This window comes from Leopardus geoffroyi, chromosome B3 (assembly GCF_018350155.1).
Source record: "Leopardus geoffroyi isolate Oge1 chromosome B3, O.geoffroyi_Oge1_pat1.0, whole genome shotgun sequence".
Lineage (NCBI taxonomy): Eukaryota > Metazoa > Chordata > Mammalia > Carnivora > Felidae > Leopardus > Leopardus geoffroyi.
In genome coordinates, this window is record NC_059337.1 from 145049245 (window position 1) to 145074899 (window position 25655).

Genomic DNA, 25655 nt, shown 5'->3' on the forward strand with positions numbered 1-25655 from the left:
AGCACCTAGAACAATAGTTGGCACATAGAAGGCACTCAATAAATTTTTCTAGAATGGATGAATATGGATGGATGGTAGATGATAGTTTAATGGGTTTTATTTTTTTAATTTTTTTAATGTTTATTTATTTTTGAGAGAGAGAGAGAGCAGGAGAGGGCAGAGAGAGAGGGAGACACAGAATCCGAAGCAGGCTCCAGGCTCTGAGCTCTCGGCACAGAGCCCGATGTGGGGCTCAAACTCACACACCGTGAGATCATGACCTGAACCAAAGTTGGATGCTTAACCGACTGAACCACCCAGGTGCCCCAAATGGGTTTTAGATGAATAGTGTATTATGGCTGGACGATGAGTAGATGGATAGAGGATATTGTGAGATGGACAATGAATGGACAGATATGTGGTGGATAGGGATAAGAGTTGGGTGGATGGTAGATGGTTGGTGAGTGGGTGGATGGCATGTTGTAGTTCATAGAAATATGAATGGAGGAGTGATGGCAATTGATTGGTAACTGAATTGTAGATGGATGCGTTCGTGGCTGATTGGATAGATGGAGGCTAGTGGATGGATGGTGGGTAAATCCAGATAAATGGGCAGTAGACAGATGATAGATTGAATAACGACAACCAGATATATGGCAGATGGGTGAATGAATGGTAGATGGATAGTAGTTAAGTACCGATGGAAAGCTGTTAGAATGTGAATGATGGGTAGATAGGTAGTGGGTGAGTAGATGGTGAATTAATGTTGGACTGATGGGTATTTTCATGGTGTGTTGATGCTTGGCACATGGTGGGTATGGGTGGGATGGATGGATGCATGGTTGATGCAAGGTGGTTGGATAGCGGGTGGTGATTGGGGTTGGATGGCTAATGATGTGGGATGGTGGATTGGTTTGACCATTGGGGTTGAATGGTTAATGAATGTTGGATGATGGTTCGACCGTGACTGGAGGGTAGAAAATACATGAATAGGTGGTGGGTGGTAGATGATGGCTGGATAAGAGGGTGCAGAATGGTGGGCCGTGGCTGCTGGCTAGGGGTTGGATGTCAGATGCTGGATGGTGGAAGGGTGGGGAATCGTGTGGTTTAGAAGTTTTGCACCTTGGCCCCAGGTGTCAGGTCTGCACTCCAGGCTGAATGAAACTGATTGTCCCAGGACAGTTTTGTTCCCTTTTGGGAATAGCCTGGGGGATGACGGTGAGAGGGAAGTGGTGCGGGGACCTACCCCTCCCCCACCACGTTGGCCATCCTACCTGGGTGTTTTCCTTCTCTTAGCTCCTGCTTCAAACTGGAGGGTATCTTCTTTCCATGTATCTGGCCCCACCGATTTCTGACCCCCCCACCCAAATTCCTGAACCTCCAACCTGAGGCTTGGGGTCTCAAGCGGCCGGCCGGGATCAGGCTGTGGGGGGCACGGTTTTGTCAAAGGGAGGGTGAGGCCGAGGTGCTACCTGGGAGCTGGGGCCGGGCCTGGCGGAAGCGCCCGGGGGCCTGAGTGTGAATGGGGGGCCGGGCGAGCGCGTGTGGGCGGAGAGCGCGGGGGAGGGCGGGCGAAGCGGGGCTGGCAGCTCGGAGCCGAGAGTGGCGACCCGGCGCGAGCATCCAGCGCGGGAGGGTGAGTGTGAGTGAGGCCCAGGGGGCGCCCCCTCCCCACCCTTGTCGGGGCCCTCGCCCCGCGGTGCGCCCTGGCTGCCGGGCTTGGCGAGGCTGGGAGAGGAGAGAGGGGGAGTTGGGGGGGGGGGGGTCCGAAGCTCCGGGAAAGAGGAGGCAGTGGGGGCCGTGGTCAGCCCCTGGCTGCTGGGGCCAGGCTTTGGGCGACAGCAGTGCCCCTGGGGGGCTGTGCACGGCCTGACCCGGCCTTCCGCACCTGGGAGCCTGCGGAGGTGTGGGTGGTGGGGCCCCTGATGGTCCAGTGCTGCCGCTGGCACTGGCCCCGGGCAACGGGAGGCTGACCCCAGGGACTTGCTCTCTGCCAGCCTGGCCCCTTGCTCGGCCGACGTGACAGCTCTATCATGTGTCTCTCTCTGTCCTTCTGTCTGTCTGTGTCTCTCCCTCCATCTGTACCCTCCCTCCGGGTCTGTTTGCTTCTTCTGTCCCCAGTCCTGTCATCTCTGCTTTGTCTCTGTGGCCAGCTGTTTTTCTCGCCTTCCCTCTGAGTCTCTGTGCCTCTCTGCGTCCAGTCTCTTGGTGTCCCTCCTGGCTGCCCTGGGCTCTAGCTGAGCTTCTGCGTCCTGCGGTGGGATTCCAGGAGGGGCTTGTGGAAGATCTGACCCCGGAGCATGGGGCTCTGTGAGGGAGGGTAGGGGCTGCCTCCCCTGGCTCTGGGATTGGGTGGAGGCCCATGGCTCCCCCTCCCAGCCTTCCCTGGGTCTCCGCGGGACCCGAACTGAACCGATGGTTGGTGAAGGAAACCCCATATCCCGGAACAGCAGCCCCCGCCCCCCGCACTGCGTGCCCACGGGACCCCTCCCCCACTACCAGCAAGGTGTCACGAGCGATCCATCCTACTGGTTACTGCTGTCCCTCTGCCCACTTCCCTCCCAGTGCCCCTGCCCCTTGCCTGCGGCCCCCTCCCAGCCTGCCCTGAAGTTAGATGTCGCCTGCCGGACCCCACCCCCTCTTCTGCCTCTGGCCAGGAGCAGGTGGAGGGTCTGAGGCTGGGAGCAGCGTGAGCCAGGCTCAAGTCAGCCCGAGGCGAAGGTGGCCAGGTCCTCTCGGAGAGCTGGCACCCCACACACACCCAGGGCCGGGCCCCCAACACCCGCAGCTGAAGGGAAACCGACGTCCTGCCTGCACTTGGCCCTGCCTGCTGAGGCCAGTATAAGGGCAAGGGAGCCCTCCCCGCAGCAAGAGCTCGCGGAGGAGAGGGTCCCCCCATCTCTGTGCCCTTCCTTGCCGTTCCCTGCCTCAGAACATCTCTCCGCTGGCCTGGCTGCCCACTGCTCATCTCTCGGGCCTCAGATCAGCTGGCCCTCTTCGAGGAGGCCTTCATGGGTCTTGGGGCTGAGTCAGCCTCTCCTGCCCTGCCCCTGCCCCTCCGCAACCCCGGGCACATCGTGTGGTGCCTGTCCAGTGCCCCCCGATGGCGGGCGGGCGCAGGCAGAGAGCAGTGGTGACAGAGAGCCAGGGGGCAGTGGGCAGTGGGTCCAGGGTGGGCTAGCTGTGGACTGGAGCGGTCTGAAGCTTCCAGGAGGAGAGTGGGCTCCAGCACGTGGCCTCGTTTCTCCCTGTCTTCATGCAGACCGGCAGCAGCAACGGCATGAGTGCCCCCCGGCCCGCTGTGCAGGAGCTCAGCCCAGCTGAGGAGGCTGGAGACCCAGCAGGGAAGGTATGTACTTGGGGCCCTGGGGTCTGCCAGCCCTGCGGGACAGGAGGAAGCCAGCCTCAAGCCCTGGCCCGCGATTTGGGGCATGCCTCAGTTTACCCGCCGGGGTGGGAGAAGTGGTTGCTCTTCTCTAGAAGTCTGGTGCATAAAGCAATGGAAGGCCGAGCCTCCCTGGCTTACTCAGCACCACTTCCCAACCAGGGTTTGCTCCGCAAAGCAGTTTGCTCTCCGCTGGGTGAGGCAATGCCAGAGTCCCCCACCCTTGGCTCTAGGTTTCGGGGCTGTGTTGATAGAGCTAAAAAGTGAAGTCCCTCCACAGGCAGTGCAGTCTTGATGTTCCGAGTTCTGGAGTTGGGACTCTGTCATCGTCGCCACTGCCGGCGGGCAGCGGGGCTGGAGAGGGGAACCCACCCAGGGTCACCCAGGGGGCCAGCCTCCACGGCACGGCAGATGGAAAAGGGGGACACCAGGCCTTTGAACTCCACGTGCTGCTGGCTTGGACCTCCCCCATCCCGGTGGCACACTCTGGGCCGAGGAGGGCCCCTGGTTGGGGGTCACAAGGCCTTTGCAGAGGACGACAGGAAGCGGGGTGGCAGGTGCGGTGGGGAGGGATTCCAGGAGAAGGGAGCCCCTGACCCGGGTGTGAACAGGAGCGGCCAGGATGGCCCAGCCGCTGGGGCTTGGACGGGTCCCTGCTGCGCTGCTCCTCTGATTCCACAGATGTCCCAGTCAACAAGGTCACCTGCGGTACTTGGTGAAAATGCCGATTCCTGGCCCCCCCCCCCCCATTCAGAGAGTCTGGGCGGGGGCCCAGGACTGTGCGTTCAAACACGCGCAGATGGTTGTGCTGTGGCGGTTCAGGGCCGGTTAGCAAAGTCCTCGGGCTGTGTGTCTGCCTTTCCTCAAGGCACTCGTGCCGCTGGAGGAAGGAAGACAGGCACCAAGCGACTCTCCTTCTATGTAGAAGGGTGGGGGGTGGGGAGGTCCAGGGAGGGAGACCTTCCGGAGCAGAGGCGTGGACGTGGGCAGGGCGGGCGTCAGTGCTGCTGTGGCCTTAGGGTCAGAGGGCTGGGCGGTAGCACTCGCAGCTGGGCCCCCCGTCTCAGAAGGCCTTGAACGGGAGGCGGAGATGCTGAGGGTGCCAGGAGGGCATGGGGAGGCAGCCCCCGCACACTCTTGTGGGCACTGAACAATGAGCCCAGAGCGAGCCCAGAGAGCCGCTCAGGTTGCCATGGTAACAGCTTCCCAGATCCTCTGAGCTGGGGAGGGACCAAGGGCCCAGCAGGGAAGACCCCAGGAAGGGGCTGTGAGGATGGGGGGGGGGGGCAGTTGGGGATGCACAGAAGCCCTGAGCTCACTCACCATGTGGCCTTGGCCTCTCTGGCCTCAGGCTCTTGTCTGTGAAATGGGCCTGAGGGCTGAGCCCAGGTGGGTCCTTTGGAGCCCAGGGAGAGCTGCTGCCCCAGGTGCTGAGTGGTGCTCCAGCCGCAGTGGTGGGATGGGGGAGAGGCCCGCACCTGCACGACCACACACACACACACACACACACACGCGCGCGCGTGTGCACGCTCACACACACACCCTCCTTCCTGCCCTGCAGCCTGGGTCAGCAGGGCCCCCGATCCTCCCAGTGGACACATGCAGGACAGGTGTGGGAGGGAGCAGGGAGCCCAGGGCCCGGCGTCGTCCTGACCCCTGCCCACCCCCCCTGCAGGCTGCGGTAGGTGCCCGGGAGAAGGGCCCTCGGCTGGGCCAGCGACTGCCCTCGATCGTGGTGGAGTCCAGCGAGGTGGGTTCTGTGGAGAGTGGGGAGCTGCGTTGGCCCCCCGAGGGCGCCTTGAGGGGGTCAGCCCAGAGCCAGGTTGCTTCTGGTGAGTGAGGGGCTGCCCACGGGGGTCGGAAGCCGGGCTCCCCCTGCCCGCTCATGCAAACGGGGCCCTCCACCCCTCCAGCCTGTGCACACCATCACCCCCATCTGCCCGTCCTTGGAACTCTGCTTGGGCGCCTGGGAGCCTCCTGGCCTTGACCCTCTCTTTGTCCACGTGCCCCCTCCTACCTGCCCTTAAGGACTCTATCGACTGTGGTGGCCCCAGGCCCAGCCCATCAGACGGGCCCGTGAAGCGTCTGTTGGACACAGGACCACATGCTTCCCCCTCAGTTCCAATTCCTTCCCCTCTCGCTCCTGATTCACTGCCTTTGGGGCACGTGTGCGTTCAAAGGGCCAGCCCAGGTGCCCGTGAGGTGGGGCGGTGGACCAGCCCGGCGGCAGGCCCCTGCCCTGGCCGTAGGTGCCTGGTTAAAGGCCAAGGGACTGCCAGAGCCAAGGAAGCTCCTGGGGGGAGGGTGTGTGGGTAGGAGAGGGGGATTCCGTGTTCCAGATGCCAGGGGTGAGGCTGGGCAGTGGGGGCCTTCTGCCGAGGGCACATGAGGGGTGAGCTGTGCCCTGGGAAGTTTTGTCCCCTGGGGAGTTTCCCCCCTGATGAGGAAATGAATTCAGCCTCACTGGGGCTGCCTGGCACCCCCTCCTCACATGTCAGCCCCCCAGCGGCTTGAGCCCAGAAGGGGCCCATCCACCCCATACCCCCCACCTTTCCCTCAAAGCCTCCTCCGCCTCTGTCAGGTGGCACCCAGGGCTGAGAGCAGCACCAGGGACCACGCCCTGGGTAACCGCTGGAACTCGGGCTGTGTGGAGGTCTCTGGGTGGGTAGAGGTGCCGGGGGAGGGAGTGCCCCTGCTCCCGGAGCGTGGCCTTGCCTGCCCCACCCAGGTGCAGCCCCCTCCTCCCCGTTCCCTTGCCAGCCTGTCCGAAAGGCAGCCCCACCAACAGAGGGGCCTTTGTGTTTCTGCAGCCCCCTCACCAAGTCTGCCGGGAGCACCAGGGAAGGTTCCGGATGACGCTGGCAGTGAGCGCGCCAGCTGCCAGGCCCCGGCCCCCCAGTGAGAGGACTGGGACAGGCATGGCCGGATTCTGCTGTGTGAGGGCCCTGCAAACCCCGCCTCCCACCCCTGCTCCTGACAGCTGAGCGGCCTCAGCCCCAGGGTGGCCGGGCTGATGCTTGGAGCAGGGAGAGCTGAGCCGCTGCCTCCTGCCTCAGAGGGTCTGGCCGGGACCACGGGCCTGCCCTCTCCCATCCACAACCCGGGGTCCAGATCACACCCTCCTTGTTCCGTGGTTTGAAGCAGAAATAAAGGCTCTTCCTGGTGGTCGGCAGGCACATTTGCTGGGGACTCGAGGGGGTGGACAATTTTGGTTTTTCCATGGCCTTCCAGACAAGGGCCTGGCCTTGGAGCCCACGCTGACCAGGCCAGAGTGCCTGGGTGTTGTACATGGGGTGGGGGCCGGGGTGGGGCAGGGGCTGTCCAGGGGCTGTGGGGTTTGCTCCTCTGGAACCCCTGCCAAGGGCCCTGAGCTCTGCTCCGCTCTGCCTCAGCCAGGGCTGCCCAGGGCAGGACTGGCTTCCCCCCAAGTGGCCTCCTCACCTCTCCCAGGGGTCTCCAGCTCTGCCTGGACCCCGAGGGCAAGATTCCTTCCTCCTCACTGGGCGCACAGGGCACAGAAATGGACCGTGGGGTGGGGTGTCCTATTCCAGGCTGGATCTTATTAACGCCTTGCAAAAGTCCCACTTTACAGATGAAGAAACGAAGTGTGAAGTGAGGTGCCCCAGCCACGATGGGATCCCTGGGGCTGGGAGGCACCAGAGCCCATGTGGGAGACTGGGTGGGGGAGGCACCTGTTCCTGCCCATGTGAGGGTCCCGTTCCTCCATGGGGTCCGGCAACACTGCTTCTTGGCTCTGTCCCACTGCACAAGGGGAGCCCTACGGGCTGGTTGGGGTTGGCATGGTGGGGGGGCGGGGGACAGAAACCTGACCAGTGCCTGGGCCCAGGTTGCCTCCTGCCCTCCCCTCCTCCCATTCTGGTCCCTTGCCCCTGGCTAGCCTGCCCCAGGGCCGAGGAAGCCCGGGGCCTGGCAGGAGGCAGCCGTGGATAAATGTTAGCTTAACAAAGTCCTCGGGACCAGGCAGGGTCGGACAAGACCCCGGTGAGCCTGGAGGGGCAGGAGGGAGACACAGTCCCCTCTGTTCTTTCTGGAGGCCTTGCTAACCTCAAGGATGAATAAGGCACTTTCTCCAGCACGCCTTCCCTCTAAAAATAACCCGCCCCCCAAACGCAGGAGAGGTCGGAGGCGGAGGTGTGGAAATTTGCCTGGCAGCCTGCTTTAATTTTAACCCTGTGGCCCCATGGGCCACGTCCACGGTCCCAGATGTCTCCACGTCCTCCCTGGTCTCTAGCTTAGGCAAGACGTTGGACTGTCCTTCCAAGTCCTTCCTGTTCTCCTCCGGTGCTTTTGTGGTTCCCCTAGGGGATGGGAAGGGGGCAGACGTTTCCCAGGAAGCCCCGCCAGGACTTGCTGACGCATACGATGTGGGGCCAGGGACTCGAGCCAACTGGTGATTTCCGTGTTCCTGGTGCGGAATGTGGGGTGGGCACCGGTGTCATTTAGGAGATTTCATCCGGGCCCCTCCCAGGCACAGCGTTCCCCCCACTTAAACACGACTCTCCCAAGGTCTCACAGCTGACAAATAGCTGAGCTGGGACAGAACCCAGATCCACCCGAGACCCAGGCCTGAGTGGTACCCACAATGCCACCGTGGAGCCCGCCAGCTAACAGGGCAGGTCTTGAGTGGAGGTGACCCATAATTGGAGGTCCCAGGACCCTGTCGTGCCCAGTGAGCTGGGGGAACATCTGCTCGCCCCAAAGAGCGTGGGCCCCCCCACTGCAGGACCCAGTTCCCTGGAGTCGGGCCCCAGCCTGCTCCCTTTCGGTCGGAGCTGGTGCCCTCGGTAATGGTAGGGGGCGGTGCCAGAAGTGGATGCCCCACACATATTCCCTGAGCCCCCGCCACCAGCACTCAGGTGTGGGCGACCTGGGGAAAGGGTTTTGGGAATCATCCTGTGGCTCCCTCTGGCATGGGCTGGGGTCACCGCCTAGTGCCTTTCGGAGATGGGCCGCCTAAACTTTGCAATATTCACCTCGAGATAGAGGCACCGTCCCCTGTCCAGGCCCAAAGCCAGTTAGGGGCAGTGGGTGGAGCTCAGGCTTCCTGCTCTCCTATTGGTCTGTGCCTTGGTCCCAGCCGGCCGCAGTGTGGGTGAAGTTCGGCCGCCTCTCGCATCTACATTTGGGGTGTGGCAGCCTGGCGTCCCCCGAACCCCTAGGACAGGCAGGCATCTGGCGTTGAGAGTCCTTCTCCCTGCCCTTCCCCACCTGAGAGCCAGGTCCTCTGCAGAAGCGGACCCATTTAATGCCAACAACGCCTCCATTTTATGGAGGAGTAAACTGAGGCTCAGAGTCAGAAGTGCCTATCCCAAGGTTGTGCGGCCCAGTGCAGGGGAGCTGAACTTGTACTCTACTTGGGGTCCCCAGCTGTGCCTCCCCTTCCCAACTGCCCCCTCCGTTCTGCCTTCTCTTGACCCAGCCTGCCCAGCCCTGTGCCCCGGCCCCTCTGAGACAAGGCTGGGACTTTTCCAAAGGGATTTTACTGAGAAATTTGGGGGAAAACAACGTGGAAATGGGATAAAAGAAACATCACAGTCTTATGCTGAAAAGTGGGCACAGGCTAGAGTGTGGAGTGGATCTGGGAGTTGGGGGAGGGCCAGGAGTGACTCCCCAGGCCCTGGGCACCACCAGCTTTTCAGGGACCTAACTCTTGAAAGGAGGTGACCCATAATTGAAGGTCCCAGGACCCTGACGTGCCCTGTGAACTGGAGACCAGGAAGGTCAGACAGAGGAGCCCCCGGTGTCTGTCCACCAGGGTCTGGCCTCTGTCCTGCCAGCTGCATGGCCACGAGCAGGGTCCTAGGCCTCTCTGAGCCTGTGTTCAAGTGCAATGAGGTGGAGAATATTTACTCCACAGGGGCTCCAGGAATCCCACTGAAGAACCCCGGGCAGTCATCTTGGGGTGTCCCCTCTGACTCCTGAATTGTGCTGCTCCCGGCTCCCCCCCCCCCAATCTCTTATTCTGACTCTCATCCTGACATGGGACAGGACCAGCCTGAGCCAGGAGGAAAGGCCCACCCAGCCACCGGGGCATGAGCTGGGACCCTTATGACCGACCCTATTTCACAGGGGGCACCCAGGGATCAGGGGGCTAATGACTCAAGTGGTAAGCCAGGGGGCTTCTTGGAGGAGGTGCTGGCATCTCTGGGTCCAACTTGGCCTGTCTACAGAGGGCTATGGGGTGCTGCCGTCTCTCAGGTGCCTTCCAATCGGTTATGGGCTGGATTTTGTCCTCAAAAAGTTCTTATGTTGAAGTCATAGCCCCCAGTACCTCAGAAGGTGGCTATATTTGGAGATACGGTCTTTAAAGAGGTGATTAAGGGGGCGCCTGGGTGGCTCAGTCAGTTAAGCGTTGTACTGTGGCTCAGGTCATGATCTTGGGACTCATGAGTTCGAGTCCCGCATCGGACTCTGTGCTGACAGCTCAGTGGAGCCCGGAGCCTGCTTGGGATTCTGTGTCTCCCTCTCTCTCTCTCTGCCCCAGCCCTGCTGACCTCTTGGGTCTTGGGTTTCCAGCCTCCAGATCCTTGAGGAAATCACTGTGTTGTTTAAGCCCCGGCCAGCCACACCGTGCTGTGGCAGTGCCCGGACAACAACACACAAGCTTGTCCCTGCGTCCTCAGCACCCCGCTCGGAGCGCCTGCCCTGCTCGGCCTCATGCCGCAGTGGCTTCAGCCTGGCTGGGACAGGCCTGGATCTGTCCTCCCTGGATTTTCCCCAAGTTTCTTCCTAGGATGCTAGCAGTGGGATTCCCCCAAGAAGATGTGCAGCCTGCCTCTTCTGGGAAGTCTCGGCGACCCTCTCCACAAGACGTCTCCAACCTGAGCCACTGTGGAGGAGGAGGGCCCGGGTTCTCCATTCAGCAGGCTCAGGGCCCCTCTACACCTTTGCCCAGAACGCCCGCCATCCCTCCTCACCTCTGAGTGTAAGCCCCCATCCCCTCCGGCTCCTGAAGCCTTTCGGAATGGCTGTGGCTTAGGACATTCCCTTTGCTGTCACTGTGACATCCTCTCCCCCTCCCTGTGCCCCACGGCCCACGTTTCTGCACGCCTGGCTCTCAGGATGAGCCTGGCACACGGGCCTGGCGCCAGCATCTCTGTCCTGGAGGGAGGGGTTCTTTGGGGCTTTGGTGCCGTGGGCTGGATGTCCCCGTCCCCCCACCCCCACCCTGCACGCCCTGTTCCTGCACCTCTGGTCTCATGTGAGCACAGCAGGGGACGGCTGGTCCATTCCCCCCACCTACCTGCTCCTCCCCTCCCCCCCCCTCCCTGCTGCCTGGAGCTATGGAGCGCTGCCCCTCCCCTCCCGGACTCTCAGGACTCAGCCCGAGCCAGAGCCACGAGCTGCCAGGGATCAAAGGTGGCAGTGACAGTCTCTGGAATGGGGGGAGAGTAAGAGCCTTTGTGAAAGTGAAAGTCTGGGATCAGGGTGGAGGGTGGGGCCGGGGGTGGGGCTGGTGGGCCCAGGGCATCGAGGAACAGGCTGGGAAGTCCCAGCTGCTGGTCATTCGCTCTGGCTGACCCAGAGGCCCCACCACAGAGGCCCAGCTCCGAGGGCCCGGCTTCCCCTGGCGGCGCCGACCTGCCTGGGGCCCGATCTACTCGCTCAGCAGGTATGTTCGGGTGCAGGTGGGCACTGGGGTGCTGTGGACAGCGGGCGGGAATTCAAAGGGCCCAGGGTAATTCCGGTTCTGCCAGTGGCTTTCCGGGCCAAGGGCCTCAGCTCGGAGCCCAGGCCGGACTGCCAGCTCCAATCACAGCATTCGTACACAAACATGCAGAAAGCAGATAGATGCGGACATCAAGACACGCACGCGGGCACAGACACACAGAGCGGCTTGCACACATACAGGGAAACCCACTCAGGTCAACGCACAAAGCCCATACGCACCCCAGTGCGGCAACATACCCCCAGGCTACACTCTCACATTAGATTGCTTATCTTTTTCCCCTGGGTACCGGCCCTGGCCTGGTGGGCTCCTGGTCAAGCGGCAGATGCCCCAGACCGTGCAACTGTCCCTCAGTCAGGGGAGAAGGTACACCCAGTGCTGGGGCCAAGCCCGGAGAGAGAGGAGCTGACCATGGTCAGGAAAGGCTGCTTGGTACTGAGGCTCGAAGGCGGCTCGAGAAGGTGGGGGTGAGGTCACTGCTGGCAGAAGGAACGGCCTGTACAAAGGTATGGAGTATGGAGGAGAGGCGGTTGGGCGGGTGGTGAGCGAGGGGGGAAGGAGCTGAGGGGTGGGTTAGGAAGGGCCTCGAGTGCCCAGCTAAGGAGGAGTCTGCTTTTCCTGAGGGCGATGGCACCCCAGGAGGACTATGCTTTGTCACCACTGAGAAGAAGAAACTTTTTAGTGCCTTTTTCTAGTAGGCTTTCATAATACACAGGAAAGCCCTTGTAAGCGGGTCTCATACCGCCTAGGAATAATGACAAATTTCCCAGGTCCTTCCCAATATTCAAACCTCATTTATTCTCTTGCCTTATTGCCTGGACTAATCCTTCCTGGCAAATGTCGAATAGAATGATTGAACAGACACCAGGCCTGAGCCCCAGGTGCGGCCGCCAGTGCCTCTGAACATTCAGGGCGATGGGGCCAGAGGGCCAGAGAGAGAAAGAGCCAGAGAGAGTCCTCATGGGAATGGGGAGGCAGGTACGGACGGGGCAGGGGCCGAGGTGGAGTCAGCAGGACATGCAGTCCCGCATGTACCCGTGTGGCGAGGGGCGACCCTGATCCTGATGGTCACTCCTCCTTCAGGCTGGCTCTGGGCTGACGGGGAGGAGCAGATGGGCAGAGGCTCCCAGTCCAGTAAGGAAGTGTCCCCATCCCCACAGGGACAGTGGTGCAGCCTGGCCCAAGGACACCTTGGAGGTGGGGGCACCCATGCCCCTGGGCCCCGAAATCCAGGTCAGTTTTGGGGGAGCAGAGACAGGGAGGCTGGGAGCAGAAGCAGCCTGCGAGGAAGCTGGAAAGCTGGACATTCTGGGGACAGGAAGGTGCCCAGGAGGCTGGGTGAGCGCAGGTCAGGGAGGCGAGGCTGGAGAAAGTTCTGTCCCAGACTGGAAGGCTTCCAGCGCGGGGCTATGGGGAGCCATGGAAGGATTTAAAGCAAGAGGGTGACCTGGTTGGCTTGTGCTGTGGGAAAGTCAGTAAGAGCCTTTCTGAAAGTGAAAGTCTGGGAAATGGCTTGGGAAACTGTGGGAGCACGGTCAAGGGGGCAGCGAGACCGTCCGGGGGCCTCGGTGGGCCTTCAGTACAGGTCTAGTTCTGGACGAGGCTGGTTGAGCAGGCTGGGGGGACCCGTCTGCTTGTGTGGCCTCAATAAGACCCAACTGCCAGCTGCTCCTCCTTCCCCCAGAATCTGCCTCTAGACCCCAGTCCTGGCATCTGAGAGCTGCCCCCACCGCGGGCCCTCGGCCGGGAGAAATGGTTCCTGGGGCAGCACCGGGCTTCCCGGGGCTGGAAGATGTGGGAGCCCAGCCTCTGCTCCCCTTTCCACACAAGCCTGAGCTGGCTGAGGCTCCCCGTGGGGGGCTGTGTGACTAGAGGCAAGGCCCTGCCCCTTTCTGAGCCTGTTTTCTCATCTATGAAATGGAAAGACACCCTACAACTTTGTTGTTACGGGCATCTGATGTATGCCAGGCCGTGGGCTGGGCACACAGTAGGTTCTTACTACATCTGCATCTGGGCACAGCATCTGGGCACAGCACAGGCCCAGATGATTCTCATCATCACTCAGAGCCTGCTGGATGCTGAGGGGCACCAGGGAGGGGAGTCGGGGAAGGGCAGGGTGCAAAGAGCTCTTGTGACAATGTTCTGTGTGTGCATGGGTCGGTCTGAGTCAGGGCAGGAGAGGTGCCAGGAGAGGACAAAGACCTGTGGCCTGGGCAGGGCAGATAAGGCCTCATCAATCATCTGGGTCTGCCCCTCTCTCGGTGAGGCCTCTGTCCAGCTGTCACATGGCATCTGGGAAGAGGAAGGTAGGCCTCAGCCGACCCCTCAAATGTCTGACCCCTGGACAGACATCGCTGGAGGGCATAGAGGGGTGGATGAGGGTCTGGGCCCGCCTATCCCAATAGGCAGGCAAAATGGGGGCCTAGGGAGAGGGATTCCACCCGATGTCACCTAAGGGTCAGGTTCCAGCTCCAGCCTGACCTTTGTCCCAGGGATGGGGGCAGCCTGGAGAGGTCTCGGGGTTCTAGCCTCTGGTTGGTCAGTGACTTCAGTAGGTCCAGCCCTCCTTTTGGCTGCTCTCTCCAAGGCTTAAGTAAGATCTTGCTGATCTAACACAGCCCCCCCCCCCCACACCCCCACAACACCCTCACGATGGGGTGGGTGGGAGGTCCCAGCAGGCTATGAAATCTCTCTCCTCTCTCCCACCCCAGCTTAACCTAAAGCCAGAAAATCAAACACCACTGGGCTGTGCTTAAAAGGAGAGTGGGTGCAGCCTGGGGAGGGCCTGGAGCCCAGGGTGGGACCTAGGCAGCCCCTGCTTTGCACCTCCATGCCCTAGGGACTCCCACCCCACCCCTTACAGGGGAGTGGCCGGAGCGCAGGAGGGGTGGGTGGTGGGGAGATGCACCGGTGAGGAACAGCCTCAGGGAGCCCCAGCCCCTGGTTAAATATAGACCCGGGGCCCCTCCCACCACCCCTGCCCACAGGGCTGCAAGGCTGGGATAAGCAGATAAGCCCCTGGGGGCAGCCACGGGTGGCCACAGACCTCAAGCCTGACCCTGCCTCCCTCCAGGTCTAAACAGAAGGAGCCTCTTCCAGGGAGGGATCCCTGAGCCTCCCTCTGAGCAGAAATAGTTGGACCTGATGGGCTGAATGGGGGTGAGCTGAGGGCTTGGCGGGGGTGGGGGGGGGCAGTGAATGCTAGGTGGTGGGGAGATTGGGCAGTTAGGCCTCAGGACCTAAAGTCCAGGAAATCCTGGATGTGGTTGCTGGGCCCAGCCCTGGGGACCGCGGGCTGCCGTCTCGGCTGTGCCCCCAGAATCTGCCTGTTTCACCCCCCTCTCCAACTCTGATGATGGCCTGGCAGAGCCAGAGAGGGTGGGCACCTGGGGGTACCCCTTGGAAGATGGTATCAGGGAAGTTTTCCCGAAGGAAGTACCTGTCTGTCTACATCTCAGTGCCAGCTGCGGTGTGGCACTGAGAGCTCCGGCCGTGAGAGCTGCCCGGTGACAGCTTGGGGGTCATCTCTGGGAGAAGCTTCTCTGACCAAGCCAAGCCACTGGGCCCCTCCAGGTCTCACAGGGCTCTCACGAGGTTTCTGTGCCCATTCCCCAGGGCTGCCCCCCCCCCCCCACCCCAGGCCTCCTGAGACTCCTTTTCATCCCCAGCTTTCCTGCTGCCAAGATGTCGTTATCACCGACAGTGACCTCCTGGCCAGAACCGCACAGCCCTGAGGAGTCTGATAAGCTGCAGACCCCAGAGCAGGACACTGAGCAGGCAAGCAGTGGGGACGTGCCCAGCACCCACCGTGAGGACAGTCGGCCCGGCCTGGGCACCCTTCGGCGGGCCTTCTCCAGGGCAAGACGGCGGGCCTTGGGCCAGGCCCCCGGGGAGGACACTGGCCTGCTCCGACGCAGCTCCCACTTCCTGCGATCCTTACGGCGCCCCCGGGATGATGGCCTGGCTGCTGCACCAGGGGGGGGCCGCAGCCCAGAGGGACCCTCAGGCGTCACGGATGGCGGCAGCCGGCCATCAACCACTGGGGTGGGGCCTGAGGAACCAGGACAGGAGGAAGGTGAGAGCTTCACAAGGGATACCAAGCATGGGAGGAAACTGAGGCCAAAGAGGGAGCAGCACAGCCCAGGCTTCCCGACAGCTCCCCCAAACACCCCCATGCACAACTGCATTTTACATTCTCCCAGCCTTTCAAGCAGGGGAGCATCCACTGGGCAGCTCAGAGAGACCAGAGTGAGCTAAGTGAGGCTCAGAGAGGTTAGTGATCTGCCTCACATCCCACAGCCAGGAAGTGGATAAATGGGAGTTGAACCCACATCTGGAGGGCTCCAGAACCCTCACCTCTCCACAGACTTCCACAGCCTGGCCCCTGGCCAAACTAGAGTGATGGATAAGGCGCTGGTCCTCTCAGAGCACAGGGCCGCAGGGGGTGCGTGGCAGTAATGGGCCTGGAGGGGAGCTCAGGAGGGCTGCGGGCGCAGGATGCATTGGCGCTGGGCTCCAAAGGGGGGGCTGCAGGCGGAAGTCGAGGGCTGCTAGGGGCTGGGGGCTGGCCCAGAGCAGGGAACAGCAGGAAGCGTGGGAGCTGGGCACAGGGACAGGACGCGCCCAGGCTGAGCTCTGACCCCAACAGACCTGCAGTCAAGACAGCAACATAAGGCCACCAGGCCCAGCTCAGCAGAGCTGGGAGCAGGGGAGAAGGTAGGGACCGAAAGCGGGGAGGGCAGGGCCTGATCCCAACTGCTGCTTTCAGCCAGGTTCGGGGCTTGGGGTTACCCCTCTTCCAGAGTGATTCCGAGGGACGATTCCCCGCAGGTGGGGGCCGTTGCTCCTGGAGCAGACCTTAGGGGAGCGCTGGGGCCAGGCGGCCCAGCTCCCGGTGGGCGAGAACGGGGGCCCACGGGCCTTGGTTGGGGGCCGAGGTGCCGGCGCGGCACCCCCCACCGCCCTCTCCCTGCCTGTCCTTGCCAAAGGCAAATCTGTGGCGGACCTCATCACGGAGCGGCAGCTGCTGGCGGCCTTCGAGCAGCTGCGGCAGCTGGAGACGCGGCTCCTGGCGCAGAAAGCCTCGGGCACCTTCGGGCAGGACCCCACCGGCTTCGCGCGGCGCGCCATGGACGTGTGCCTGCTCTACGACGGGCTGGAGGCGGAGATCCGCGCCATCGTGCGCGAGACGCTGGGCCCGGGCGGCGTGGACGCGGCCGCGCTCGCCGAGCTGGCCCGCGTGGTGCGCGCCGAGGAGGAGGCCCACCCGGTGCCCCCCGCCGACGGCGACTTCCTGCTCACGCCGCGCCGCTGGCGGCGGCACTGGGAGGACGCGGTGACGCGGAGCGCGCAGGAGCGCGTGCGGCAGGCGGGCGCCGGGGACGCCGCGGGGGCGGACGAGGGCGCGTCGGGCCTGGCCCGGCTTCTGGCCGAGCTCGGCGGCTCGGTGCGCCGCGACCTGCGCAAGGTGCGGCTGCAGGTGCAGCCCGTCTACTCGGCCGCCGGCTTCCCGGCGTGGGAGGCCTACCTGCGCGCCTTCCACGGCGCGGTGGCCCAGCGCCTCCAGGAGCTCGCGCGCGACGCCCGGGGCTGCGAGCAGCTCTACGTCCTGCTGGACTGGACCGCCAATGTCTACGGCAGGTGAGGCCCCAGCCAGAGCGCCGCGCCGGGCGAGGGGAGGCCGGTATCGCCCACCTGGCCCTGCCCACCCGGAGGCCTTTGGGCGCCCGCCCCGAGGAGCCCTGAGCACCTTTTCTCTCTTTCTTCCCGGGAGAGGGCTGGTGGGTGGGCGGCAGAGATCCCGGGGACTTTGACGTTCTTTTCTTGCCCCTCGTCTGGGCCGCGGTACTCTGCCGCCGGGGTTTTCCTACGGTGCTACCCAGGCACCCGGTCCCGCGAGCGGGACAGCATCTGAGGGGAGGTGGCTTCCCTGACAGGGAGCCCAGATGGAGGCCTCTGCTAGTCCCCAGGACGCCGTTGAGCGTTTAGAAAAGGGCCCCCCACCCAGGCAGGACACAACCGTGGCTCACAGATGCCCGGCGCGGGTTGGACTTCACCCGCACTCTTCCCCTTAGCCCCGCGCCGCGTGATGGGGTGGGGGGGGGGTTTCCTTCGCTGCTGAGCCCTCCTCAGCTCCGAAGGCCAGAGAGCGGGTGGGAGGAGGGTCCCTAAGCTCCGGGGCTCATTAATTTGCTGTGTGGCCTCGGACAGCTACCTGGGCCTCCCTGGCGCGGCTTGGATAGTGGCAGGTCCCTGAGCTGTGTGGTGCTTGGGTGCCTAGGTTTTGGCCAGGGGGAAATTGGGGCAGCCACTAGTGCATCAGGGCCGGGCCTAGACCCTCAGCCCCTACCCTGCCTTCCAGTCCTGACTTCCTCGGTGCCCCGGACCTGACTCTGTCCACGGAGCCGCTGCCCCCACTCCTGGCACCTAGTGTGTGGGCGCGCCTGGAGAGCGACTACACCAGCTTCCTAGAGGTGAGGCCCTCGAGGGGCAGGGCCTGAGGGGCGCCATCCAGGCTGAATGTGGCTGCCCCGCTGGGGGGAAGTGTGGAGCCCAGAATCACCCTGGGTGTGTGGCCTCGCTCAGGGGAGAGCCACTCCTCACCCTGTGGCCTTCAGCATGGGCCCGGGCCCCAGCAGGGTGGGTCAGTTTCTCCCAGGGCCCAGGACAGGGCTCCGAAGGTAGGGGAACCCACGCCTCCCTCTTGGGAGGGGCTCACTGTGCCCCTGTCCCTACCTCGCACAGACCAAGATCACAAGCTGCTTCGACGGCATCCTGCAGCTGGAACAGAGCCGCTGGGTGGCCGCTGAGGCCCCCGATGTGCTCCAAGGCCTCTACCACACGCCTCTGTCCATCGATATCCACATGGTGAGTCTTGGGAGGGGGGATGTATGTTTGGGCTTCAGGTGGCGTCTGTCCCCTTCCAGGTGGGGACACCCAGAGCTAGACAATCCAGTCCCGACCTCCCTTCCCCAGTAGGCGAGAGCCTGAGGCCCCACCTGGGTGGAATCAGGGACCCTGGGTCGCCAGCCAGGCTGGGAGTGCCAGGGCACAGCGCCCAGCTTAGCAAGTGGCCCGTGGACGTGGGGGTGCCGGGAGGCTGCTGGAAGCTAAAGCCGAGACCACTGGAGCGGGGCAGGTTGGAGACGTCATTGGGCCACAGGTGAGGGACAGGGGGCATCAGGTGGGATCTGGGCTTCGACGTGGGTTCAGCACGTGGCATCTCTTACAGCTCGTGGCCGAGCACGTGAAGGCGGCTGGTGCCATCTCTGCAGAACTGGAGGCCACCACCCTGCGCATCTGCGCGCGGGCACTTGGCCTCTTTCTGCCCAGGTGCAGGCATATCCTTGGCCCGGGGTGGGGTGGGTGGAGGGACCAGGGTAAGGATGGTGGTCGTCCCTGGGGAAGGGCCACCCTGTTTGCTCAGAGTCCGAGATCCCAGGGACAGATGAGAGAGAGGAGCCTTCTTATAAGGCCCCGGGTCTGGGTAGGGACCTGAGGGGGAGGGCAGACCCCAGGTCATTGCGCCACGGCTAAGGGTCCTTAAGGCTTTTGCGTACTTCGCCCCCAGGTTTGAAAAGGCTTTTCTACAGTCGGAGGCGGTGAGCGAACCTCATCTGGGCGCCAGCATCAACGCCTGCGAGGAGCTCAGGTGGGTCTCGACCCTGCTCCTCCGCAGGGAGGTGCCTGGCGCGGCCAGCAGGGGGCGCGCGAGCTCGGGGAACCGGGAAGCCGTAGGCTCCCGTGGCGGCCGGCGCGCATTGAACGGTCTGGACCATGCGCCCGGCGGCGTTGGAGGGACTTCCCGGAAAGCCTCCCAGGAGGGCACCCGCCTCTCAGCTCCCGCCCCCGCTGGAAGGTCCTCCCTCCTCCCCGCAGGGGCGAGGCCCTGGAAGGGATGCAGGGAGTTTCAACGCTGAGCAGAGGCTAACAAATTCCAGCCACCCCAGTTATGGCCTGTTGTCTTGCCCAGTGTGTCCCACCCCCCCAACCTCCCCCCCAACCCCCCCCCCACGCCACCCTGGGCTCCTTTCTTTCCTCCCTTCACCCAAGTTGGCCGGCTTCCTTTCTAAAGACACTCCCTCCTCTTCCCCACTACCCTGGGTCCCTCTGCCCCCAGAAGGCAGATGCCTCCCCTTTCTGCAGGCAGTGGCTGCCCCCCTCCTGGGCCTCCGGTGTACCCCACATTATGGAGGCACCAGCTGCAGCGGGTACGGCCATGGACTTTGGGCCGCGCGGTCTGGGTTCTGATCCCAGCTCTGCCCCCTGCTCCCTGTGTGCCTAGAGATAAGTCACTTCCCCCTTCTGTGCCTCCTTTTGTCGTCTGTCAGATGGAGACGTGGGGCTCCACGCCCTAGAGGGAATCATTTCGTATTCACTTTTTGTGAGCGCTTGAGATCCAGGCGCTGAGCTGGAGCTTTACCCGCCTGATGTATTTCGTCCCGAGGGCAGTGTCCCCATGTACTGGGACAAGCGGAGGCTCAGAAAAGGAGTGCCACCGGCCCACCATCACGCACCGTCCAGTATGTGCTGGACCTGGGACCTGAACCACACTTGTCTGAATCCAAGCACGACCATGATGAGGACCACTTGTCTAACACTCTCTCAACCCTGATCGATGCCAGGCTGGTCCGTCCCCTTCAGCCCCAGGAAACATTCCCTGCCCCTTGGTAGGCAGCCTCTGACCCAGCCCCTGATGGAACTTTTTAGCCTGCCTTTCTGTGTCCCTGTTCTGAGGACTGGGCATAGCCTGGCCCTCAGTCTCCCTGAAAGTGTGTGACGGGGTGGGTTTGAAATGGGGGACATTGTCACCTTCAGAGAGGGCAGTTATGAGGCTCAGGGGAGCGCCTCTGTGCCAGTCATGGCCAGGCTGCCCTGTCTCATCACCAAGACGGTTGGAGGTTTGACCCAGAGACACCACAGGGGGGTTCTGCGATGCAGTGGGGACACCACCATCACCCTGCTGACCTACCCTCTGGGATCAGCTCCTGGGGCTTTGGAGCCATCTTCTCACCCGACTGTGCCTTCAGGGCTACTATACTGTACAGCCCCCAGGGGCTGCCCTTCACATTATAGTCTAAGCGAATGGCACCTGGCCTCCGCGGCTGTCTACCGGAGCTTGTTCCACAGCCTGCTCCTCCTTGCCCACTCCATCTCCTGTCCTGGCCCCTCCCCAGGACCAGTCTTCTGGCCAGGTTCCCAGGAACCTTTGAAGAGCTGGAGAAACCTCTAGTGGCTGCCGTCTGTGTCTTCCAAAAGCGGCTGCTCCAAGGCCTGCAGTATGATGTGCAAGTGAGTGGGACAGGCCCTTCTCTCCCCACTTTCCACACCCAGCGGCTGCTTCCTGTGCTCTGGAGCCTGGGGCCCCCAAGTCCCAGCATTCCCTCACCTCGGGGGCAGCTTCGGGGGTGGTGCGTTGGGGGGTGGGCAAGGGACCCAGATAAATTCCTAGTTGAGCAGGGAGGTCAGGAAACGCCTACCTACTTGAGACTCTCAGAGAGGGTGTGTTCAAGGAACCAGACCCCTCACCCCGCCCCTCAAGGCCTCCCCAGGCTCCCCTAAGCAGGGCCTGCCTAGAGGCTCAAACTCAAACCCTGTCCCCTGGAGCTCAGGGCTTGGAGGAGTCATCCTTGCGAGAGGCTTAATGACATTCATGGCTGAGAGAGATGTTACTCGGGTGACATTAGAAGGGGGTCAGCCCCCCCAAAGTTTCTTCCTGGCGACAGATTGTCCATCGGCCTGAAACACCCCTGTTAGGAACCACGCACTGGCTCTGAGGAGAGGGTCTAGGGGATGAGGAGGAGCCGATTTGAGGAGGGTTAGAAGACTCCTGTCCCCCTCTGCCCCCAGCCGCTTTTCAGGGTCCTGTGTACCAAGGCCTGGCTGACACACGACGTGCTGCAGCCCCTCATGGACAAAGTGGTGGCCTTCGCCCATCACCTGGAGCACGTGGCCCCACTGCGGGCACAGGTATTTTGGGACAGGGCTCTGGTGGGGCCGTGCCCTGGGCTGGCGCCTGTGACTCTGACTCTGACCCTGGCCCTGATCCCCCGACGGCCCAGGAGACTCTGCAGGAGGCACACCGATATGTGGTCCGTGAATACCTGGCACAGGTGCTGAGGCCTCGTGAGCGGTTCCGCGGTGTCGATCGCGTGACTGGCTCCCAGAAGATGGGCCTCGACGCCCAGGCCATTGGCAACACCTTCCAGGGCTTGGTAGGAGCATCGACTGACTGCCCCCAGTGCTCGCCTCTTCCTGGGGCCTCTGGCGTGAGGAGCCTCCCCTGGCACCCCCTATTCTCATTTCCGGGAGGGGGGCTCCGCAAGAGCACCCTGGGGCGGGCTTTGGCAGAGGTGGTTGTCCCCTCTCTGCAGCAACCGGGAGAGGGTTTGGGCGCAGTGGCACAGCGGGGGCGGGGCCAGGTGGGATCATTTCCATATATTTGCATACGGCCCTGCGAAGTGAGCAGCCAAGGGGCGGGGCCTCCGGGAGGCCCCTCCAGCATCCCTGACCCAGCCTTTGGAGCCTGGGCACCTGTTCCTTAGGCCGACGCGGATGCGCTGTAGGATTCCCGGCAGGACTTCCGGGCCTGGGTCTCGGTTTACCCACCTGCGCAGAGACCGGAAGACCTCTCCGATAGTGCTGAGGCTCCGTCCACAGCGCCAAGACCCGAGTCCCCTAACGCCGCCCGTGCAGTCACAGCGGGGGACGGTGCATTAGTGTTGGGGCTGCAGGCAGGGGCGGCAAGGGGGCTCCCGCGGGAGGCGGCCCGTGCCCTAGGAGGCTCCCTGTCCCCGCAGGGCTCAGAGGCCACGTGGCTGGGCCAGGCTATCCCATGCGTCGCTGACATTCTCGGCGAGACTTACAAGGACGACATCGGGCGGCACCTGGAGACACTCATCGGGAGCTACCCAGACATCAGGTCCGTTCCCCACCTGCTCCCTCACTGGGCGCCACCGGCCCCGGGGTCGGGGGACCGGGGCCTTCAGAAGGGTCCCTGTGGCTCTGGCGGGGGGGGGGGGGGGCAGGGGAGGAACCAGAGGGAGGTGCAGCGAGTTCGGTACGGAGCGGGGCCGGCACCGGGCGCGGGCTCGTGCGCAGGTGCGTGAGGTCCCGGGGCGTGCGGGGTGGCTCTTGACCTTCAGGCCCGGGGCGGGGGCGGGGCGTGAGAGCCGGGGCAGCCCCTCCTTCTACCACCGTTCTCGGATTTGGCGTTCGGTGCCTTGGGGTCCCGAGGCCTCTAGAGTGTGAGGGGGTCGGGGCCCCTCCTCATGCGTCCGAGGATGGGGACAAGTACCCGTCCCGGAGTCTGAAGGGAAGACGCCCCCTCTACGAGAAAGCCCTATTGGCAGCCTGGGACTCCTGAGACCTGGCCAAGAGGAAAGAGGCTTTGATTCCGGGGTTTGGAGGGGAGGTGGGGGGGATGGTGAGTCATCGAACCTGTGGAAATTCCAGCCCGAATCTCTCCATAGCCTTGGAGATTCCAGGATGGGGAGGTCGCAGAGAGCCTGGGACAAAGCCCTTTTCCCCAGCTCGGACTGTCTCCGCCTTTGGCCCGGAGTGACTACTTCCCCCACAGTGCTGCGGGGTTCCCCCCTGGTCCCTGGGGCTTCTCTACTCTTGGCTGCCTGCCCCTGTCTACCTCCCCCCACGCCCACCCCGCCCCCATTCCTGGAGGCGGCACTTCTAGTGCTGTGCCTGGGCCTCTCTCCTCGCTGCCTGTCTGTGGCTCCCGGCACTGTGTTCGCAGGAAGAGGCCTCAGACACCTCTGGGCCTGGACCCGCTGTCCTTGAGGCCTTATCACGTCTCTCACTCCACTGATCTTTGAACCTCTGCTTAGACTGTGTTCCCCCACGGGCATGCCCTTTCCCCTCCCCACCCGGCTCAGCCCCCTTCGAGGCCCAGCCACCCTGTCCAGGGCCCTGCCCCTCCTGCTTCCCTCATTCGCAGCCTTTCTCGGGCCAGCTCCCGGGAATGCTGGGGGCACCCGCACTTGGGCCCAGGGGCTCGCCTCGCTCTAGGCTGGAAGTGCCACGGAGATGCGGGGCCTACAGCGATAGGGGCGTGTCTTCGCAGGCGGGACCACGTGCTGGCCATTCTGGCGCTGCGCAGACTGGGCCGCCGTCGGAACCAGCGCCTCTTGCGGCATGCCCAGAGCCTGCTGAGGGCTGCGGCCAAGGCCGAGGGCTCCGGGGCTGCTGGCGGCCATGTGCTCTTCGAGGAGATACAAGTGCCTACCTCCGTGGACCTGCTGATCACCTGCATCTAATGCTCCGGGTCTCGGAGGGGGCGGGCCTCAGGTGGGGGGCCGCATTAACTGAGGGGTCAGCACCTTCACCCAGGCATCACCCAGACGCTAAGCCCCAGGCTGGGAGTCTAGGGAGGCGCTCTCAGCCCTGCCCCCGACCTTGAAGCCCGTAATCAGACGACGACGTTCGTCCTCAGCTGTGCGTGGTTGCTTACCAGAAGGAACAGCACGAAGAGAGGCATTTCAGGCATTTGTGGGGGAGTGTTTGGGGGTGGTGGAGGTTCCTTTCAATGCTGCCTCCCGGCCTAACGGTCCAGCACCACCCCCAGTCTGACAGTGAAGCAGAGAGTATTTATTTTTAAAATAAAGGTGAATTAAAATGGTGCCTCCCTAAAGAGGGGGCAGGGCCAAGTTGATGGTCTGAGTCTCCAGGTACCAAGGGGTCGGGATGGGAGGTTCTGCGGTGACTCCATTTGGTAGATGGTCCTTTCCTGTGCATTGCACAAATGGGGAGACTGAGGCAGGCCCAGAGCTGGGAAGGCTTGTGCCTGTGGCTGCAGGGAAAGACAGTCTTCAGCCCTGGGATCCTGGGTGCACTGGCCTCATGTGCCAAGTGAGCCTCACCCAGCAGGAGTTGGCACTGTTCTGTCCTGTTCTAACAGGCCTGGGCCCCTAGGAGACGAGAAAAGGCCGAGGCTTGTTCTGCAGCCTGAAGTATTTGGGTTAGATGTGAGAGGGACTTCCCAGCAGCGAAAGCTGTAGAACTGGTAGAGGGCAAGTGTCAGCCCTGGGGGGGGGATGGGGTCATGATCCTGTCGGTCTCAGCTTGGCCGGCAGGGCTGCAAGGAGATTGCCCCACCGTGCACCTGTTATCCACCCCCATCCCCTGGTTCTTCTCTCCCGAAAAGCTGGCACTGGAATTTGACTCTAGCCTCTGGCAAGGCTGCTGAGAAGCCCATTTGCATTGGCAGCCTCCAGCTTGCCAGGGAGGCTGAGTGCCGAGATGGTGTGTGCGTGTGGAGGGGGTGGGGTAGACGCTGAGGCAGACAGTGATAGGTGCCTTCCTGGCCCATCCCTCTGCAGCAGACCCCCCATGAGCCTGACCTTGACCTTGGCAGAGGTGGGGAGCAAGGAACTGCAGGTGGGCCAAGGTTCTAAGAACCCAGTGAAGTTGAGCCTCCCAAGGACAAGGTGAGAGGTCTGAAAGGCTGCAGGGCCAGGCCAGTGGGGGATCTGACTCCCCTAGCTCCTTCGAGGCCCATCTCCCTACACTGTGGACAGCCAGGGGCGGGTCTGCCACAATCCCTACACCAAGGCTGGAGAACTGCGTCTTGTTGGGGTGCTGAAGGGAGCGGGAGCAGGTACCAGGGGCAGCCCCTCCGTGGATACACGGGGGTCAGGGGTGGGCGGGCAGGAGGCCTGGGTGTCCAGCCTTCCCTAAGCAGGTAATGCAGAGGGGTGGGGTGGGGTGGGAGGAGCAGGAGTGAGGATCAGGAGTGGTTGGGGCTCCCGGGCTCCAGGCTAAGGATGGGGGCAGTGTGTTCCAGTGTCGACACTGACGAGCAGTCCTGTGTCTTTCCTTTGTGGGGAAACTGAGGCCAGCAGAGGGCAGAGGTTGCTTCACATCAGGCCCCAGCACAGGTAGCCTGAGACCCTCACAGTTAGGAGGAAGGGAGGTATCAGAGGGGTACCTCCTTCCCCAGGAAGGGCAGGGACTGACAGGCCAGCCTGACTCCGCATTTGACCTCAGTAGCCATCAGTGGCCTGGGTGAGTCCAAGGCTGGGTGGGGTGGGGCATAGAAGGTTGGATTTAGTCCTGGCCGGGTTCTCCCTAGGGAGCCCATACCCCATGTTTGAGCCCCAGTCTCCTCACGGAAACTGCCCTCCCACCGGCAGCCCCTGCCCTGACCCCGGCCCTAACACGCCTGCCCCTCCCCCCCTCCCCCCTGAGCCCCTGGCTAGGGTGGGAGCCCTGGGGCTGGGTTCCCAAGGCAGGCTGCAGAGGTGGGGAAGGGTGCAGTCCCAGCCCTGCCACTTTTCCGTCATGAGACCGTAGGCACATTCCTTTACTTCTCCATGCCTCTGTTTTCCTAGCTGTGCAATGGGGGTGCTGTCTGTGCCCCCCAGGCTGGGAAGGGTTACATACGAGCCAGCCAGAAAACCAGATCCCTGGCTCTCTTGTAATGCCATCCCCAGGGCCTGGCCAGGCCATGGTCTGCAAGCAAAACTTGAAAAGGCCCTGGTGGTGCAGGAGTGGGGCCTCTGAGTGATAGCGAGGCCTGAGGCCGGTGGGGTCGGTGAGTGGGGAAGGCGCCCAGGAGGAGGCTGGGAGGAGGCGCCAAAGTGGGGGAGC

General features: G+C 62.9%; 2 protein-coding genes across 13 annotated transcripts; both read left to right on the forward strand.

Annotated features, from left to right (window-relative positions):
* The first annotated feature begins 1501 nt into the window (after window positions 1-1501).
* LBHD2 (LBH domain containing 2) lies at window positions 1502-6529 on the forward strand. Its single transcript, XM_045450847.1, has 4 exons — window positions 1502-1615; window positions 3242-3328; window positions 5040-5196; window positions 6175-6529. Exons 1-4 carry the CDS (start codon window positions 1502-1504, stop codon window positions 6264-6266), a joined length of 450 nt encoding a protein of 149 aa, XP_045306803.1. The 3' UTR covers window positions 6267-6529.
* A 4322-nt stretch (window positions 6530-10851) lies between these two features.
* EXOC3L4 (exocyst complex component 3 like 4) lies at window positions 10852-23713 on the forward strand. 12 transcript variants are annotated; one of them, XM_045448325.1, is made up of 15 exons: window positions 10852-10997; window positions 11409-11560; window positions 12215-12287; window positions 14128-14213; window positions 14670-15129; window positions 16043-16694; window positions 17416-17527; window positions 17799-17921; window positions 18286-18386; window positions 18625-18705; window positions 20231-20345; window positions 20904-21023; window positions 21116-21268; window positions 21854-21975; window positions 23131-23713. In XM_045448325.1, exons 4-15 carry the CDS (start codon window positions 14208-14210, stop codon window positions 23321-23323), a joined length of 2238 nt encoding a protein of 745 aa, XP_045304281.1. In that variant the 5' UTR covers window positions 10852-10997; window positions 11409-11560; window positions 12215-12287; window positions 14128-14207; the 3' UTR covers window positions 23324-23713. The 12 variants fall into 12 exon arrangements, with proteins under 12 accessions (XP_045304281.1, XP_045304284.1, XP_045304279.1 ...); XM_045448328.1 differs by having other exon boundaries at window positions 14723-15129; XM_045448323.1 differs by lacking the exon at window positions 14128-14213.
* Window positions 23714-25655: the final 1942 nt, after the last annotated feature.

Coding starts and splice junctions, on each gene's coding strand:
- EXOC3L4 (XM_045448323.1), top strand. CDS start 12,264: ATGCCCCTGGGCCCCGAAATCCAG. Junction 15,130..16,042: donor GGAACCAGGACAGGAGGAAG/GTGAGAGCTTCA, acceptor TCCTTGCCAAAG/GCAAATCTGTGGCGGACCTC. Junction 18,387..18,624: donor CTTGGCCTCTTTCTGCCCAG/GTGCAGGCATAT, acceptor CTTCGCCCCCAG/GTTTGAAAAGGCTTTTCTAC.
- LBHD2 (XM_045450847.1), top strand. CDS start 1,502: ATGGGGGGCCGGGCGAGCGCGTGTGGGCGGAGAGCGCGGGGGAGGGCG. Junction 3,329..5,039: donor CTGGAGACCCAGCAGGGAAG/GTATGTACTTGG, acceptor CCCCCCCTGCAG/GCTGCGGTAGGTGCCCGGGA. Junction 5,197..6,174: donor CCAGAGCCAGGTTGCTTCTG/GTGAGTGAGGGG, acceptor GTGTTTCTGCAG/CCCCCTCACCAAGTCTGCCG.